Source organism: Schistocerca americana, chromosome 1 (assembly GCF_021461395.2).
Source record: "Schistocerca americana isolate TAMUIC-IGC-003095 chromosome 1, iqSchAmer2.1, whole genome shotgun sequence".
NCBI lineage: Eukaryota > Metazoa > Arthropoda > Insecta > Orthoptera > Acrididae > Schistocerca > Schistocerca americana.
The window spans coordinates 701,747,788-701,767,013 of record NC_060119.1 but is presented as its reverse complement, the minus strand read 5'-3'; the positions used below and the strand labels follow the sequence as shown (position 1 = coordinate 701,767,013).

Genomic DNA, 19,226 nt, shown 5'->3' with positions numbered 1-19,226 from the left:
CCTGCCCGAGCGCCGAAGGGACGGCGGCTGCTCGTCCCGGCTGCTCTGCGCGGTCGGCCGCCGTGCAGTGTCTCCGAACTGCGGGGCGGGAAAGCGGGCTGGCGTCTAGCCTCGCATATCATCATCAGAGGGACGACAAACACTACAGCACAGGAACCAACAAGGAGACCTTACAGACTGCTCTGCTCTCTTCGATTTTCTTCATACTTATAGGATTTGGAGGTCACTACTCGGACATCAGTTTTCTAATTCAGGATGACGTAATCCGCCCCCCCCCCCCCCCCACCAAAAAAAGGAAAGATTTAAGTGTTCGTTTTCCCGCGCGCTGTTCGAGAGTGGAGCGGCAGAGAAATTGCTCGAAGTTGGTTCGATGAAATTCCGCGAGGCACTTAATTGTGAATCGCAGAGTAATCATGTAGACGTAGACTAGCAACATTTTTTACATTTATTTAATTTACCTACGTACTAACAAACAAATGTTAATTAACAAATACTGACTCATAATTTTTAATCAAAAACAGCTTCCTAAATAACTTTTTATTTTTAAATACTGAGCCAGAACTCCACCGACAGACTTTTGGAAGTTGTCCAGGGATACAAGGGACCAACGGTCTGCTACGGCTCATAATTATAATGGACTCGGTTTGTTACCGCAATCTCTCTTTCTTTTGAGAAAATACCTTCACTACAGTGAAGAAGCCTACAATATGCAATAACCAAAACATACGACACACACCACAGACTAACACAACAACTCTCAGACAAAACATGTACACTTTTATTACAATTTGTTCAATTCGTTTTATCAGAGAACTGCACAGCACTTAAGAAACGGAGAACTGTTGTTCAAAATGCCGACCACCATGAGCACGGCAGGGCGTACAGCGACGCGCTATCGACTGTGTTACATACTCAAGAATTCAGTGGGTTTCGCTTACTACTTCCGCGACTCTGATAATCCTAACAACCATATGCGTGCGAGTATCAACCGGAGTCTCATAAACTAGGGTCTTCACACATTCCCTGAAGAATTAGTCCGTTTGTGCCATTTCTGGTCACCGAGCTGGCCATGGAACACGGCCATCGGGACTAACCCATTGTCGTCCAAACTGTACTTCAATGTGGTTCCCAACATAAGAGAGAAAACGCGCCGGTGTCCAGTCATGTTCAAACAACGTAAACCGACGAAGTCACAACGGCACATCTTCTGGGAACTAAGGGAGGACATATTGACGGAACGTTTTGTACATGACTCCGTTCAGTGTTCTAGTAAGCAACGTTTGCTGATAGCATCGACAAACCAGTGCGTGAGGATTTTCGTCATCCCATACAGTTGAACATGCCCTTGTTGTATACATGGTCTCGACCGTGAACAACTCGAAAACAGGAAAATCGTTATTTTCTGTACATTGCTGTAGACACCAACTTGCAAACGCCATTGGTAATGTGAGGGCCGCAGGCTGCAGTAATTGCACCTTCAACGGATGATACGAAAGCATTTGTTGTTCATTTGACACTCAAAAAAAGTTGAATGCCCTCAAGTTCTGCGGTCGTGCAACGCGCTGACTGCTAGAAGCAGGGTTGTCACCAACCGCATGCGTCACATTTCCTTCCGTATCGGCTGTTCCACCATATATCGCAAAAGCAGTACCTTCTATTCCAAAACGGAAGGATCCAGTTTCCCGAAGACGCCTATGTTAGTTCCATGTCCCATGTAATGATGTGGAACCAGTCATATTACATTAACATTACCATTTTATAGATATACCATCATTTTCATTTGCAAGAGTCTATTTTTTAATATACAGATGGGAGATAGTAATTCCCTCCAACCACTTTCTACACGTTACAACAACAGAAAGTTTTGTACGTAACTGCAGTACCCCAGGAGAAAGCCTTTTCAATTTGTTTTCAAATTTGATTTTGTTGTCAGTCAGGCATTTTGTATCACTAGGTATGTGATAAATTTTTGGTTGCAGCATTGTGCAACCCTTCTTGTGCAAACGGAAACCCTAATGTGGAACAATGTACGTTATTTTTTCTTCTGATATTGTAGTTATGTACATGATAGTTCTGTGCGGCTGGTCCCGGCGGAGGTTCGAGTCCTCCCTTGGGCATGTGTGTGTGTGTGTGTGTGTGTGTGTGTGTGTGTGTGTGTGTGTTTGTCCTTAGGATAATTTAGGTTAAATAGTGTGTAAGCTTAGGGACTGATGACCTTAGCAGTGAAGTCCCGTAAGATTTCACACACATTTACGTATTTTTTACGTGATTGTTCCTTTTGAACTGTAGTGTATTATTTACAAGGTACTTAAAAATGTGGAACGCTTAACGACTATGCGTGTCTTCCTCGCGCAGAGGCCATGGTAATCTTTTCTGTGTCGTTCAAATTTTCGCCGAAGCGGTACAGATGCACAAGTACTGTGATGTGGCTGCCGACGCTGCTCTTCCACTGCATTCAGTGAAGCCAAACACTATCCATAGCACGGAATGGTGTTGCTGTTGACGCACTACTAACGTTGCCAGAAAGCACTCAACCGAGCAGTACTGAACGCAAACTTGAGTCCAACGAGTTAAACAGGACATTACTGTCGTCAACAGCAGGTACCCTGCGCGAATGGAAACAAGACACACAGAGCATACCGTTGATATTTACACTGTTGTGCAACATTTTCAGTGCTACGCAGATACAAAGCTTATAGAGATATGAAACCAAACCAAATGCAGTAACTTTGGAACCTGCCGCCGGAGACCATGGTCCCATACACCAAGATACTCACGGAGTATCGGACCAGATTTGCGAACAAAATCGAGAGATGTAAAGCTAAATTCGAGCGTACCCCAAGTAAGTGTAAGAGGACCGTTGCTGTTTCAATGTACAAAATTATCTAGTGCGAAGCATCCGAAGCTCTTTAAGTCTGTTCGCAGATGATACGGTTGTCTACAAGACAGCAACTCTAGAAGAGATGCTCAACAATCTGCAATGGCAGATGTTACAAGAGAGGCGGTGGACATCACGTAGAGTTTTACTATTAAAATTTCAAGACACTTTCCGCCAATAGTCGGACAACATATTACTTCCTCGCACATACGTTTCGTGAAATGACCACGACGAGGAAATTCGAGAAATAAGAGCCAACACAGAGGCTGACCGACAATCAACCTTCCCACGCACCATTCGCGAATGGAGCAGGGACGGGAAGATCAGTCAGTTGTACCAGAAGTACCCTCCACCACACACGTTCAGGTGGCTTGCGAAGTACTGATGTAAATGTCGACTAAGAACGTATCCCTGAACAACCTCTGGAAGTCTGCCATATACAATCCCTATAAATAATACTGTTCGATCTATAGAAATACAAAACTATTTTATTGTATATTCCACTTTTGCATATTTGCACCAAATTTTAATTCACTTTGAATACTGGCATTTTCATGCAATTAAATGTGAAGAAAATCGAAGAAGCCACTCCGTAAGGTTCCCTTGTACGGCGAAGTGACATTTAACCGCCGGCCGAAGTGGCCGAGCGGTTCTAGGCGCTTCAGTCTGGAACCGCGAGACCGCTACGGCCGCAGGTTCGAATCCTGCCTCGGGCATGGATGTGTGTGATGTCCTTAGGTTAGTTAGGTTTAAGTAGTTCTAAGTTCTAGGGGACTGATGACCTCAGATGTTAAGTCCCATAGTGCTCAGTGCCATTTGAACAATCTGACATTTAACCGGTCGCTCATGCTCACAATCACTCTCGTGCCGGACTGGAGACAACGAACAGAGGTAGCCTTTCGCAGTCATTCTCGATATTAAAACTTTTTCTAAAGTTATACCCCGTCGTTGTTGTGGTATACTCTGAGTTCATGTTAAGTCTTCCTTGCTGAGGCTTTAACTGATAACGTTCGGCTCGCTGTGTCTGACCAAAGTGTAGAAAGTGTCCTAACTTGGTGGCTTTGTGTACGTATGTACGAGCAATCTTTAGGAATCCGTCTGAGGTACACTACCACCCTAGGTGCCGTACGGAGACATCCTAAATATAAATGTTCTTACGGTGCATCTACTCGATTTGAAGACAATACATGACTCACTAGCAGTTAAATGCAGTATATTACCTTGGTTGTCGAGTCCTGCACACACACACACACACACACACACACACACACACACACAGAGAGAGAGAGAGAGAGAGAGAGAGAGAGAGAGAGAGAGAGAGAGAGAGACGTAATATCGTATGTGTGCCAAGGAAATGTAACAACCCGTCTACCAGGCACACATATTTTACGTGAATGACTTAGCGGCTACTGTTAGTTACAATTACAGCTGTACGTAGTCAAATTCTGAGTACAGATACAGGTAATCTAAGGAAGGTCTTGTGGCTGTAATTTTAAAGCAATGTATGGTTGTGCACTTCACCACAATAAAGAGTCACGTGGGGTCACACGCCATACAAAAACACAGAAATAACGGTAAGGGGAAGCATTTGAAGTGGATTATTGATAATTCAGGCTCCGTTGTAGGTCGAATAATCGGCTGGTATAGATTTCGTGGCAGCATATTGAGAAACTCCACTGCACCTATGAAAGACACTGCTTATAATCCTTTGTATGGCTGCACCGGAATAGTATCAACGTGACGATAGTCTAAACTATAGTCTAACATGTACAGGGACTGAACCAAAACTATATCAAGAAGATTTCGCGAGATGTTTAGCGGTTTTTAAGTGTTTATCGTTATAAGGATCCCGTGGTCTTTGGTGGCTCGTAACAGAACAATTGAATCCAGTCTGATTTCTCACCCCACTGACCTTTCTCTTTCGCACTGTAACATCTGCACAACAGTGCAAGTGTCGACGATATGCACTGTCCATTCACTCTCAGTACTTTTCAGCAGTAATGTACACTTCACTCACCGCTCTCAAGCTTGCCTTCAATACTCTTTGCTTCTGTCAGGAGTTTATTTTACCGGCAGCTTTATTTGTAAGTTGATAATGATACACAGCAGTATGATTAGGTTTACTGACAGACAGTACCTGCAAGGAAAGTGCGTTATACCGGGTGATCAAAAAGTCAATATAAATTTTAAAACTTAATAAACCACGGAATAATGTAGATAGAGAGGTAAAAATTGACACACATGCTTGGAATGACATGGGGCTTTATTAGAATAAAAAAAGTTCACAAAATGTCCGACAGATTGCGCTGGACAGCAAAACGTTAGTGACTGCGTATGGCAATCGTGTATAAAAGGAGCTGTAATGAGAGAGAGAATCAGATGCGCCAGCAGTCGCAGCATGTTGACGTTACCTGAAAAGGCGCTTTTAGTGAAGCTGTATTATCAGAATGGGGAATGTGGTAGTTCAGCGTTACGATCCTATCGCCATAGGAAGGGGATTAGAACGGGTAAAGGTCCGTTGACAAATGCAGCTGTGGCGAGAATGATTTCGAAGTTCGAAGCCACGGGTTGTTTAGACGATAGACCCCGTAGTGACCGACCGAGCACAGGGCGTAATGCTGCTGAGAGAGTTCAGGAAGAAATGGAGTCTGTAGCGGGTTCGTCTATGCACGGGGAAGTCAGCGCTCGTGCAGTCGCACGTCGCACCGGCATTCCATACACTACTGTTTGGTTGGCACTTCGGCGTACCCTCCGATGCTATCCGTACAAAATCCATCGGCATCATGAAAAGTTACCTGGCGATTTAGTGAAGCGGAGGGCATTTGCGATGTGGGCGTTTCAAAAGATAACGGAAGATGACGATTGGTTGAGTAACGTGTTGTGGACCGACGAAGCTCATTTCACGCTCCGAGGGTCTGTCAACGCCCACAACTGCAGAATTTAGGCTACCGAAAATCATAGAACTGTCGTGGCAACTCCATTGCACGACGAGAAAGTCACGGTATGGGTTGGATTTACCATATCTACCATTATGGGCCTTTTTTCTTCGAGGAAACGCGTGATTCTTGTTTGGTAGCTGCTACCGTGAGGGGTGAGAGGTACGCCGATATGTTTGGCTGATAAATACCTGCTGGAACGTACTATGTTTATGCAGGATGGAGCTCCACCCCACATTGCTAGACGCGTGAAAGATCTCTTGCGCGCGTCGTTTGGTGATGATCGTGTTCTCAGCCGCCACTTTCGTCATGCTTCGCCTCCCAGATCCCCAGACCTCAGTCCGTGCGATTATTGGCTTTGGGGTTACCTGAAGTCGCAAGTGTATCGTAATCGACCGACATCTCTAGGGATGCTGAAAGACAACATCCGACGCCAATGCCTCACCGTAACTCCGAACATGCTTTACAGTGCTGTTCACAACATTATGCCTCGACTACAGCTATTGTTGAGGAATGATGGTGGACTTATTGAGCATTTCCTGTAAAGAACGTCATCTTTGCTTTGTCTTACTTTGTTATGCTAATTATTGCTATTCTGATCAGATGAAGCGCCATCTGTCGGACATTTTTTGAACTTTTGTATCTTTTGGTTGTAATAAAACCCCATGTCATTCCAAGCATGTGTTTCAATTTGTACCTCTATATCTACATTATTCCGTGATTTACTCAGTTTTCAAATTTGTACTGACTTTTTGATCACCCGGTACATGTTACGTACTGCACTGCACTGTGCCGTACTGTACACTGACGAAACAGATTGAAAAATGCTATGACAAAAATGCACAGTTTCGTCTGAGAATTTTTGTACTGCTCTATGATACGTGGTGTACGTTTTGGTGATTACATTTTACAGGCTTTCTCAGCGCCGTGGACGTATTTTCAAAGAAAGATACGTAGTTGGGTAACAAACCCAGTAACTCGTAATTACATTATTACTCCGTTACGAGACACCAGCGACACTATTCATCTTATACCAAAGTAATCGGATTATGTCCCTGAACAACTACCGAAATTTTTTGTTGGCGGGGCTCTGGTTCATGTCGTACTGGGAAAGGCGGTGCATATTTGAAGTACGTCCTTCTTAAGTTCAATTTCTACTGAGAGAAAAACACTGTGCGGACCGCGTGTATCTGATGCTGTGCTTTTCATCGGTCACGAGTGCTGACACTCCCGGCTTGGCCAGCAGTACGACAGATGGTGCCCACTGCCTAGACGCGTGCGCAGCCGCTGGCGGTGTGAGAGGCAGACACTTACCTGGGAGGTAACAGGCGCCGCCGTTGCATGCCGAGCCCCCTAGTCTACCCGATCAAAGCAACGCCGCACGCGACGCGATCAGCCGCAGGTGTCATATGCGCTGCACTGCACTACCTACTTGCCCGCCACATCAAACACTGCACGCGTCGCATTTGCCTCTGCGTAAATCCTACACACAACGATCTGATGTCTCCCGTGCTACTGCCTGCGTAAGCAACATTTGATACTTTTTTTTAAATAACTGGATTACCACCACCAGTGCCCATTCGCGCACCGAGTCCAGTCGCTGCTATAGTCTCCTTCCATCTCTTGGTTGGCCGATCCACTTACCTCTTTCCTCTGGATACGTAATTTACAACCCCTTTTCCTACAATATTTTACTGTGTTTATACATACCGATCGGTTATAATTAACGAGCAACTACTAACAGAGGCCCAGTGTGGGCTGCAATTATCGTATGGCGGCGAAATTTGGTAGGTATTCTAACGCATTAATGCGGAACTGATTTATCCATGAAAGAAATTAGTTCCAGTTTTGGCCATGAGTTACAAATCTTGCGCCGTAAATGCAAGAAAGTCGTACAGAAATTTTTCCCTGCGTAATTTATTAGGAACGAGACATGGGCAGAAATTGTCAAAAATGTGAAGAACACATAATGTACGCTTTATTATTAACCGCCACTTACAGAATGTGCTCAATATGAGCACTGGAGACATCGAAGCGATGCTATACAGCGCCAGGTTTGCACCCAGTGGCCGAACTGTTTTCAGCGTAAATCGGTTGCATATTATCGCATTAGCATGTTTACCAAATTTCGCTGCCATACTATAAATACAGTCCTCGCTTGACTTCTATGATTAGCTACACTTTAATTCTAACCAGTAGGTACATCGCAAGCAGGATACTTTTCAGTTACTCGCGTCAGTATGACTATTACAGAGAACATTCCGGCCAGTAAAGGCGGCTAATCCGCAGGCTGCCTGTACCTGCAAAAAAACACCCGATATTTCCGGAACGGAAGCGAAAATGACTGAAAGAAATGGCATCCCTCCTAATCAAAAAAGAATGCACACGTCGAGTTCATATCGTGTCAGTTATTATTTAGTCAAAATTTTAAGATTTTGTACCGATTATAGTTCTTAAATCAACTGCACAAGTGTCTCAAATTTTCTGAGAGTGCTTTTAAAATGATATATATTTCTAAATGTACTAAATTACGAAGTACTGAAGTAAACAAATTGTTATCAGATTAAAATATTTTATATATGTTTTACTTTACTTTCTTTTACATCGTTACGCTCAGTTATGGACCGCGATTGAACTTATTTCGCTTAAATGATTGCTTTCTTCTTCTTCCAAAATGTCTTCATCTTCTCAGTGTGTTTTTTTTTTAAGTTCTTTTGTCCGTGTTCTCTTGGATGTAACAGTTGCTTTAGCTTTAATTTCGAGCTTGTCAGTTACAGTTTTCAATGCAGCTCTGTCTCGCAGAATTTGGTTTGCGATGCCTATTTCCCGATAATATTTTCTAATTTCAAGTTCAAATGGCTCTGAGCACTATGCGACTTAACTTCTGAGGTCATCAGTCGCCTAGAACTTAGAACTAATTAAACCTAACTAACCTAAGGACATCACATACATCCATGCCCGAGGCAGGATTCGAACCTGCGACCGTCTAATTTCAAGTATTCCATTTGTTTTTAACTTTCATTAAGAGGGCAATGTAAAGAATCCTTTTGGTCAGTCTGTTTCATTCTGAGATTGCAGCCATAAGATTTTGATCCCCTTTTCCTGAAAGTGTCCGGGATTTGGTCTAAATTTTGATGTAACTCGTTACACTTCCGCCTCATTCACATTCTCTAAACACAAACCGCACCAAAATTTTCCTTCGAATTTTTCTTCTTTTCCTATGTCTTTAGTCAATGATCTACCTTCAATGATTACCGACGACAGTGACGCATGTAATGCTTGAGATTTGACTACTGTGATTTAATTTTGAACTTTCTTTACGAGATATTATTTCCAATTATACTTATTCCACGTTATTATATAAGCTTTCTGTAATTTAATGATTCTCTCTCTGTTTACGTCACCATTTAATCCAGAGGGTGGGTTGGTTTCTCCGAAGTTTTTAAATTGGAATACTTGAGATGTTCTGGCGAACTGTGTAAACATCGGTAGTCCATCTGCGTCTGTATCAGAACCTTCCACGTACTAAGCTTTTTCTTAAAAAACTTTCGGTCCACTTCTAGCTGCTATTTCATACAGTTTTTCAAGGAAATTAATCGCCACTTCGCTCTTGTTTGAACAGATCACTAGGTCGTCTGCACAAGCTAAATATCACGAACCAATTTTAGTTTCCCGTCGTCTGTCAATAGTCATTCCTGTTATTTTATTTTCCCATGTCCTAATGACTTTTGCTAGTTCAAGAATGAACGGTAAGGGAAATTGAAGACTTCCTTGTCGGACGCCTATTTTTATTTCAAACAATTCAAATATACTGCCTTTAAATCTAACTTGTGAGCTGGTATCAGTTAATGTATGTTTAATCAACTGATTCGTCTTTCTATCCACTTTAAACTCTTCTAGCACACTAACAAAGCAGCGTTCGCCTGCCCTTGCGTATTTTCATAACAGTCTTGAGAATTGGTTCCACGTAGGTCCTGCCTTTCCTAAAACCTGCTTGATAGTTGCCAATTAAGTTGTTCGTTTGTGTATCAAGCTTTTTACGCTTGATTTTTGAAAGAATTTTGTAACTAACTGACAGTAAGTAACTGACATAAATAACCGCACAGGGATTTCTTTACTATCAGTTTCACATCCTTTCTTGCGTAAAGGGTGTATTAAGACACGTTACCACTCTTTACGGGTCGTTTCTTCAGACGTAATATATACGTCACGATTTTCTTCGTGAAGCTTTTACCACCTATTTTCCACATTTCTGCCGTTGTATCATGTTCCTCTGGCGCTTTATTGTTTTTACGTTCACGTATTGCTTTCTCAACATATTCTATACTCGGGATTCTGATTTTGTGTGTGTGTGTGTGTGTGTGTGTGTGTGTGTGTGTGTGTGTGTGTCTGTGTTCGTTCAATTCGACTGTGTGAGATCTTTAAAGTACTTTGCTTAGAGTTTACTATTGTCTTTGTTATTTGTTTCCAGAGTCCCGTCAGGTTGTCTACAACAGAGGCTGGAAGCCCAATATGTTGACATTTGTCCTCTAAAAATTCTGCAGAATACCGCGTTATTTTTCATGAACACTTGTTTCATTTCTGCAAGTCTGGTTTTATTATAATGATGTTGTACAGATCGAATGATCCTTGAAGTCTGTTTCTGGACTGCAGCGAAGCGATTTTATGCAAATTCCAGTCTTTCCAGGCTTTAGTTCTTTGCTCTACGGCCATGTCACAGATATTGTTCCACCACCCATGTTAACGTTTCATTTGCGGTGTACCAATACATTACAAATATTATCTTTAAGTTCTGACCAGCTGGAAGATTTATGATTACAATGCTTGCAAGGAAGGAGTTCGAATTTTGCTACAGAAATTCAAGGCTAGTTCTTGGATTTCTAGTTAGCCTCGGTATGGTTCTATTTTGCTTGATTTTAACTTTAACCTTTCCTTACTTTTCAATTGAAAACTTCTTTTTATTTCTGCAAGTTTTCTTCTGGTTAGGACATGCCAGAAAATTTGATGGCATCTATTTCAGTTGAAAGGTTTCACAAAACTGTCTCTCCATTTTTATTAGTCCTTTGTGAGCAGGATATAGTATTACAGTTGTTCGGAATTTGTTTTTCTTGCCACTTCATGCGTTTATGTCTCCCATTAAAATTTTAATATGTTTATTTTAATCCAGTTTCTATGGCTTTTTTGGTTGTTCTAGTTGTTTGTTGATGAATGGGCGCTGATTAATATATCCTATTACATTATTATTATTATCAAAATTCTATGCATCTGTGGTAAATTAAAAGCGGCTTCGAGACTTTTTTAATGTTTTTTTTTCATACTAAAAGTTCAACAAAATGTGGTTTCAAAGTTTTATTTTCTGGGTTATTTGGTTAAAATGAAACCCTGGATCTGAATTCGACAAGATGAATGTGAGAAATCTTGAAAAATAACCCTCAAATTGACCTGCAGAACCGACTCACAACAACCTTGGACTGAATCAGTACAGCCCTCGTCTCCACAGTTTGATACAATGATGTGATCTTAAATAGTCTGCACTACTGGTAACACATATTCCAATGTGTACAAAGATTCGGGACACTATTCCGGCAATGTTGTCTAAAGGTCCTCATCTACCATGACTGAAAAGCGCCGAAACTTCTCCGCGCCAGCCAAGGAAACGCTCTAATTTACGGTGGACATCCTGACAGGCAAAACAATCCACGTTAGATAGTACTTGCTAATGCCACAATGTTTCCCGTTGCACTCGGAGTTATTAAATGTGGAGTTTAATAGTTTAGTGGCATCACAAACAATCATTTCTAGAAAACACTAAGGATTCTGGAATGAATAACTACTCTGCAGTGCAGATTCCATAAAGAGCAAAGTCCCCGTCTTGCACCAGCCCCTTACGGATTTCTATGAAACTGACAATGCCTTACGTACATAAACGCGTTACTATTACCAGTTTAAGAAAATATTTTGTTATTGATTACACATCGACGGAATTTTAAGTATGAAACTGTATTTGTGATGATTGCAGAGTACGAAAACCTGTGTTTGTACACAAATAATTTGGAAATATGAATAAATTAAATTAACTCCTGTTTGTACAACCAGCAGGATGTATAGTATCTTATTTATAATCTTGATATTTCATATCCAGACACTAGACTCTGTATTACTGCCAATAACACTAATGTTAAGATTACAAGAAAATGGCAAAATAAAGCATAGCATACATACTCGTATGATAAAAGTATACGGCTTTCTCGTTGACAAAAAACTATACAAATAAATTAAGGAAGTTATCACATTAGGATATTTGGGAAGTATATTCTTCAACTAGGATGATGGCACTGCAAGTAAAGTAAGACTTCAACTTTTAAACAGCCACTCAACACTGACACTCAATTAAAAGAAAAAAAATAACACAAAAACATTAAACTCAATCTATGGGTTGAAACCGATACATTTTTAGATACTAACGAAGCGACATCCGACGATTATTGAACTCAAATCGCTGATAATCGTTTTACAAACAGTAATAATATTAGAACACTCACCGGACAGCATTAGGAAGCCTCGCTGAAGATCGGCGGCATTTGTACAGATGATCTGTAAAAAAAGAAAAAAAGGAGGGTAAGATCTGATTTCAATTATAGTACCAAAATCAGTACAGTTAACATGGTAGACAAAATGGCTTTGAGCACTATGGGGCTTAACATCTGAGGTCATCAGTCCTCTAGAGTTAGAACTACTTAAACCTAACTAACCTAAGGACATCACACACATCAATACCCGGGGCAGAATTCGAACCTGCGACCGTAGCAGCAGCGCGGTTCCGGACTGAAGCGCCTAGAACTGCTTGACCACAGCGGCTAGCCAAGGTAGACAAAAAAAGAATCACAATTTCTTACTTAATTCTTAAAAAATGGAAATGTAAGCCATCTGACATAACACAAATGAAACATAATTCTTTGTGCATCACTGCGCATTGATGAGACCTTTTCTACATATTATATTAACAGAACAGAAGTAGACGCTTATATGCCAACTAGCTCTTTAGAAGATGCAGAGACTGAAAGAATGTATGCTGAGATAAAGTAATTGTTCAGGTAATTAAGGTAGACGAATGGGTTGTATTTAATCGTAGAAAATACTTCGTTTAAACAGTAAAAATTAGTTACCACAAAAGAGTGCATTCAAGTGCCAGTGTTTTGTGGCGAGCGTGAGAACGTGCGTTCGGTCATCGCGTTTCCGCATCGTCAACAGTCAACCGCGCCGCGACGGTTACGCGCACGCTCGTACATGTGAGAACTGAAAATTTAACTTTATGAAGAGAGTTATTTTATTACTAGACACAAGGAGAACGGAGCCCGATATCTGTGTGTGGGTGACGAGCGGAACAACTTCCGTTCCCGCGTCGTGTCGGTTACGCGTAAGCTCGTCAGAGTGATATTGTGGACTGGTAATCATCCATTAATTGGGATAAACACTTATGACTTAGAATGTAAACAGCGCAACCTGCGATTTTCTTACCGTCTCAGAATATAGTTGTTCATGCCAGACTTAAGGCAGTGTTGTGTTTAACGTTGAGTGGCTCCCCTAAACCGGCTTGCATATTGCGATACATAATTTCAGGCAAGCCAGCGGCAGTGTGGTGCAGAGCAATACGGCCACCACGGGATTATCAGGTACGTGGTGTGGACAGGGCGCACGGTCAAAGAACTAGAAACAGTTTAAGGGACCCCAACCATTTGTACCCCCGGGTGTGTTACAATACGATATTGCGAGAAGAAAAATGGTTCAAATGGCTCTAAGCACTATGAGACTTAACATCTGAGGTCATCAGTCCCCTAGACTTAGAACGACTTCACCTAACTAACCTAAGGACATCACACACATCCATGCCCGAACTGCGAGAAGAATTTAAAGACCTGGGCCTAAACAAGGGCCCTGCAACAGACGACGTTCCCTGAGAATTATTGAGATCTATGAAAGAACCAGCCTGGACAAAAATATTGCACCTTGTGTGCAAGATATATGAGAGAGACATGCGGAATACTCTTACATTTCAAGCAGAATTTAATAAAATTCGTGTTCTAAAGAAAGCAGGTACTGACTGGTTTGAATATTACCGAACAATCGGTTTAATAAGTCACGCTTGCAAAATCCTGACAAATTATTTACGAAAGTGTGGACTAACTGGTAGAAGCCAACCTTGGAGAAGATCAGTTTCGGTTAGGGAGAAATATGGAAACACACGAGGCAATAATCACCCTAGACTTATCCTCGAATGCAAGATGAAGAGAGGCAAACCAACGTTTATATAATTTTTAGATTTAGAGAAAACTTTTGATGTTGACTAGAATACACTCTTCGAAATTATAAAAGTAGCAGGGATAAAATATAGGGAGCGAATGGTTATCTACAACTGCTACATAAATCAGAACGTAGTTATATGAGTCGAATGGCATAAGGGGATGCTACAACTGAGAAGAAAGAGACAGGGTTGTACACTATTCCCGACGTTACTCAATCTGTATATTGTGGAAGCATTAAAGGAAACCAAAGCGAAATCTGGAGAGAGAATTTAATTCATAGAGAAGAAATAAAATCTTTGCAGTATACCAATGACATTGTAATTCTGTCAGAGAGAGCGAAGAACTTGGAAGAGCTGCTTAACAGAATGGATAATATCTTAGAATAGGTTACTAGATGAACATGAACAAAAGTAAACGTGTCCACTTTGCACACGTTGTTGGTAGACAATTGGGAGCGTAAAGGAATTACGTAATGTCTGCTGTTCGCCACCTGCAGCGTCAATTAATGCTGGACGCTCTCTATGGTACCACCTTCCGTCTAGCAATGGCTTGAATCCTTTCCTGCACCATTCTTTCCAATATAAAAATTAACTACATTTATGTATTCCAAGACTGGTCAACTGCAAGAAAGCGCCCGTCTGTGCTTAAGAGTTAACTTACTACAATAGTTCAATGCAAGGTATGTAAATTAACTACAGGTTGTATGGTAACTCTTGACCAACTTTTTCATTTAAAAAGATCCTTCAAACGCCCGGGTCCTCGACTACTTGATCAGGTTACTACAACGTCTGTACACTTCCGATGGTAAACTTGTATGATGAGGCATGGACGTCAAATATGTTGTCGCCTGTAAGTGGTTTCGCCATCCTTTTACCATTTCCCACAGACGCTCACGGCATTAGCATACGAACAGCCGACTAGCTTCGCCGTTTCTAAGCCGTTCCTTCCCAGGCGTCGGTCCATAACACGCTGTCCTTTATCAAACTCACCAGAAGGTTTGGACATAATTATGGAAACACCAAAAACACAACACATTAGCAAGCCTAATACAGCGCAGAAAACATATTGACATTCAAAAAAGCTCCCAGTCTCCTCGGAAAGGACAAAGACGGGGAGTTGTATAGCTCTCAAGGGAATCCTATATCATTCTTCCTGTAAAGAAGTGGGAAGTTCGAGTAACAATGACGAAGATGGACAGCGATCACGCACCCTTCTCAATAAGATAGACCACAAAGGTTCAATAATACTGAGATTTTGTGACTGAGGCGGCCAGGGGAGATGCCGCAATTCATCCTCTCATACTCACAAAATTAATCTTTGACAAGCGAGCTGTCGTCTTGGAACGCATCAGCACCATTGGGTAATAAACAATTATACGATGGGATGGAAATGATCAGCCAAAATGGTTCCATAATCCTTGGCAGTACCACAATACGGCTGCCAAAGTCGCCACGGGAACTACGCCATTTCTCACTCTTGGGACGTAAACTCGGCCACAAGTTGGAAAGACTGTGAAACAAGACTAATACGACCGAATGAGTTCCTTCCATTGCTCCACTGTCCAGTTTTTATGGCTTCGGCAGGACGTTTTCTGTTACGCGCATTTGCATCACCGATGTTTGTTTTTGAAATTCCAGCTCGACCTGGCATTCCCAGCTTATGGAGCTCCCTTCTTACTGTTTTGGCGCTGCAGGGATCGTACGTGCTACCTTCAGTTCTGCGGTGACTTCTGCAGCTAGTGTCCTCTCTATTTTTCGTCACAATTCTCTTCAATGATCATCCGTGACGATCACTCATCAACACATTTCTTTCTTTATTCGTTTTTGAACACATATACAATACATACAAAGAAAACTATACAGTATTTACCCAGAATTGGGCAACTTTGATAGCTTTGGGTGCTGCAGGCGTTAAGTCCTTCATGCTACAGCTGGTTACATTTGAAGAGATGCCGGTTTGTCTGCAATTCACCGCATTTGCACAGTGTTGTATTGGCATTTGGAAGTTCCATTTAAGGAGATTGTCCCTCGATTTTGCAACTTCGGTCCGTAGTCTGTTCAAGGACTTCCAGATGACCCACTTCTCCATGTGTCCAGGCGGCAGGGATTCTTGTGGTGTCATCCAGTTTTACAGGTGTTGGCGTCTTTCTTTCCACTTGGTGAATCGGGTAGCCGCAGCTGATCCTTCTAAGGGCTGTGAAGTTGTTAGGAAACTCTTCCTGGACTTCAGTCTTGGCTTGGCAGGTTGATGTCCAAAGAGTGGATGTGAGGTCACTGTATTTGATTTATGCCTCTCCATGTTAGCAGCGACCTCTCTTCTGATGTCACATGGAGCAATCCCAGCGAGGCATTGAACTCTGTCCATGGGGGTTGGCCTTAGGCAGCCTGTAACAATCCTACAGCTGTCATTTAAGGCTATATCAACCTGCTTTGCATGTACTGAATTGTACCACATTGGGCAGAGGGACAAGCAAATGATGTCATCTACTGTACATAAGTCTTTCTTAAGGCCAAAGTTAACTCAACACACAATGTCGTCCGCGTTGTGACGTAGTGGACTTGTTTTTCTGTTTTTTATGTATGCGATGCATATCCTCTATGCGGTGCTAAACAAATCGGCTTCCTTGGTCACGGAAGCACCAACCACACGATCAGCAAAATTTTGCTCAGGTTCGAATTTTCTCTCAGAACTAGGGGAGGGTTGCTATCGATGAGCCGGCTCCTTCGATGGTCCTACTCGATTTCTCTGGGGTTACTGACAACAGGCGCACACTACCGGTCATTAAGTGTATCCCGTGTCGATAAAGATTCACAATCTTAGTCGTAAGTTGCTCCACGAAGACACAAGAAAACAGCGAAAAAAGGCAGGACTTGCGCTAAGTTCTTGTATTGATTAGTATTAGTGTCTGACACGTTGTAGTGATAAGGTAATACAGATTAAATTCAAGCAGCCTTCATTCGAAAGTACTGTATGTTTAGTTCACACCAGTGGCGTAGCGTGAGGGGAGACTTTGAGACTTAGTCTCCCCTGTATTCATGCTTAAAAAATATGCAATAGTAATTCATAACAAAAATATAAACAACTTTCTACTAAGAGCGCTAAATGTGCGAAGACATCAGTTTTGTAGCCCGCGCCGCCGCACCCTCAGTATTAGTGTACCTGCCTGCTTGAGACTCGACTGCTCTGTCTCTGCTTCTCTTCCCTTACCTGGCTGTGTGCGCCTGCGCTTTAGTGGCAGTCTCGGCTCCCCTCCACTTCCCCTTCCACGAAGGCTGGTGCGCTGCACTTGCTAGCAGGTATCGAGACTAGTAGCGGTGGCAAAAAATAACGTAACTGATAGAAATAACCCGTTACTGAGAAGTAACGGTTACTGCGATAACCGTTCCTCTGATACAGGCAGTTATTTCAATACCTGTCAAATGTCAACAGTGCCTAGCGCCATCTGTTGACCGAAGATCGTACTATGCTTTCCCGTCAACTCATCGGAGATCTGGCTAGGAACTAAGGAGAGAGTAGACCATGTGGAAGGCGTTCTATGTTGTTGTTGTTGTTGTTGTTGTTGTGGTCTTCAGTCCTGAGACTGGTTTGATGCAGCTCTCCATGCTACTCTATCCTGTGCAAGCTTCTTCATCTCCCAGTACCTACTGCAACCTACATCCTTCTGAATCTGCTTAGTGTATTCATCTCTTGGTCTCCCCCTACGATTTTTACCCTCCACGCTGCCCTCCAATACTAAATTGGTGATCCCTTGATGAGGCGCTCTATAGGACATGGGAATAACTGTGAGACTGCGCGCCATCTGTTGATAAGAACTGTGTACTATATCGCGCGTCTTCGTTACTTTTAACACAAACAAATAAATAAAGTTAATGTCCGAGCGGTGGCTGATAGGAGCTGCAGTACAGGCATTGACAAGTACGGTCGTTCTCTTAAGCCACCGCCTCATATGTCAATTTAGCTTGGACGGGTAGTATAAAGAGAGATTCCATAAGGAATTCGAGCGACTATGGAAATAACTGTCAGAGATCGGTATTTTCCTCTGGCAGTTATCGTTATTGGCTACCATTACAGGTAACCTGGAAGTTGGTAACGAAATAACTGTGTGTCTGTGTTCCTGACACAGTGACTCCAGTCTTAGACCCCGGTGATATTTCAGAGACGATAGTTACTGCAGCGAACAGATATTTACGTACTTCGGAAATAGCCGCTGGCCATCGCGAATGACAAATAACACGTCAGGAAGTATAACATAATACAGTTAAATATAATAATTATTATCCTCATCATTTGTCAGGAGATTGTCAAAGTACGTGAATATATTACGGTAACTGCTAATATTTACGGAATTGATACACAGTCAGAATAAAACACAGTTACGCACTTTTAATAAATTTATCATACACAGAATACCCGATCTTGACTGTTGCAACCAAGTGCTGTCAAAACTGAAATATAGCAGAATTTTTACCTAAGCTGGTCTATCACTCTCTGTTACGATATTCATCTACAGAGTAGGAGGGGTCAATGGAAGCGTCCGATTCCACCCGTCTGCTTCGACGTAAAAAGGTGTTGTGGTGTGTGAATGTCATTACGGCACGGTGTTTATGAGTTGGTTTGTGTGTGTGTGTGTGGGGGGGGGGGGGGGGGGGGGGAGCTGGCCGATCTAGTTTGCAGTGCCGGAATTTGCTGGTGGTAATTTTTTTTTTTTTTTTTTTTTTTTTTCCTAGCTGTGATGTTTTGTGTATTTATGGAGTATTGAATGTGATTTAATTTATGTAGGGATGATCGATTTGTGGACTTTTGGGATTGTGGTTTTATTTTTCGCAGTTGTAGGTTTTTTGGCATAAGTAGCTGTGGTGGACCTATATAGGTCACCGGAAATGACCGATTCCTATTTTCATAGTTTTACGTGTTGATGTTTTGGTATCGTCATCTGAGGTTTACCTATGTAGGCCAAGGGAAATGTTCGATTCCAATTTTCGTGCTTTTAGTTGTGGGTATTGGGGTTTTGGTATGGTCACCTATGGTTGACCTATAGTGTTCAAGGGAAGTGTCCGATTCCTGCAGATTTTTGTTGGTGTAGCAGAATGCTGTATTTTTTTCCTTCAT

At 42.2% G+C, this 19,226-nt stretch overlaps 1 protein-coding gene and 1 non-coding gene across 2 annotated transcripts in view; both read right to left on the bottom strand.

Moving 5' to 3' along the window:
* Positions 1–2,310: 2,310 nt before the first annotated feature.
* LOC124554942 lies at positions 2,311–2,413 on the bottom strand. Its single transcript, XR_006968497.1, has one exon. It is a non-coding gene; the product is annotated as a U6 spliceosomal RNA (small nuclear RNA).
* A 9,898-nt stretch (positions 2,414–12,311) lies between these two features.
* LOC124609569 overlaps positions 12,312–19,226 on the bottom strand; it is a 409,000-nt gene continuing 402,085 nt past the window's right edge. Inside the window, exon 4 of the mRNA XM_047140082.1 lies at positions 12,312–12,408. Coding sequence (XP_046996038.1) covers positions 12,366–12,408 — 43 coding nt within the window. The 3' untranslated portion in view covers positions 12,312–12,365. The remainder of the gene's footprint in view (positions 12,409–19,226) is intronic.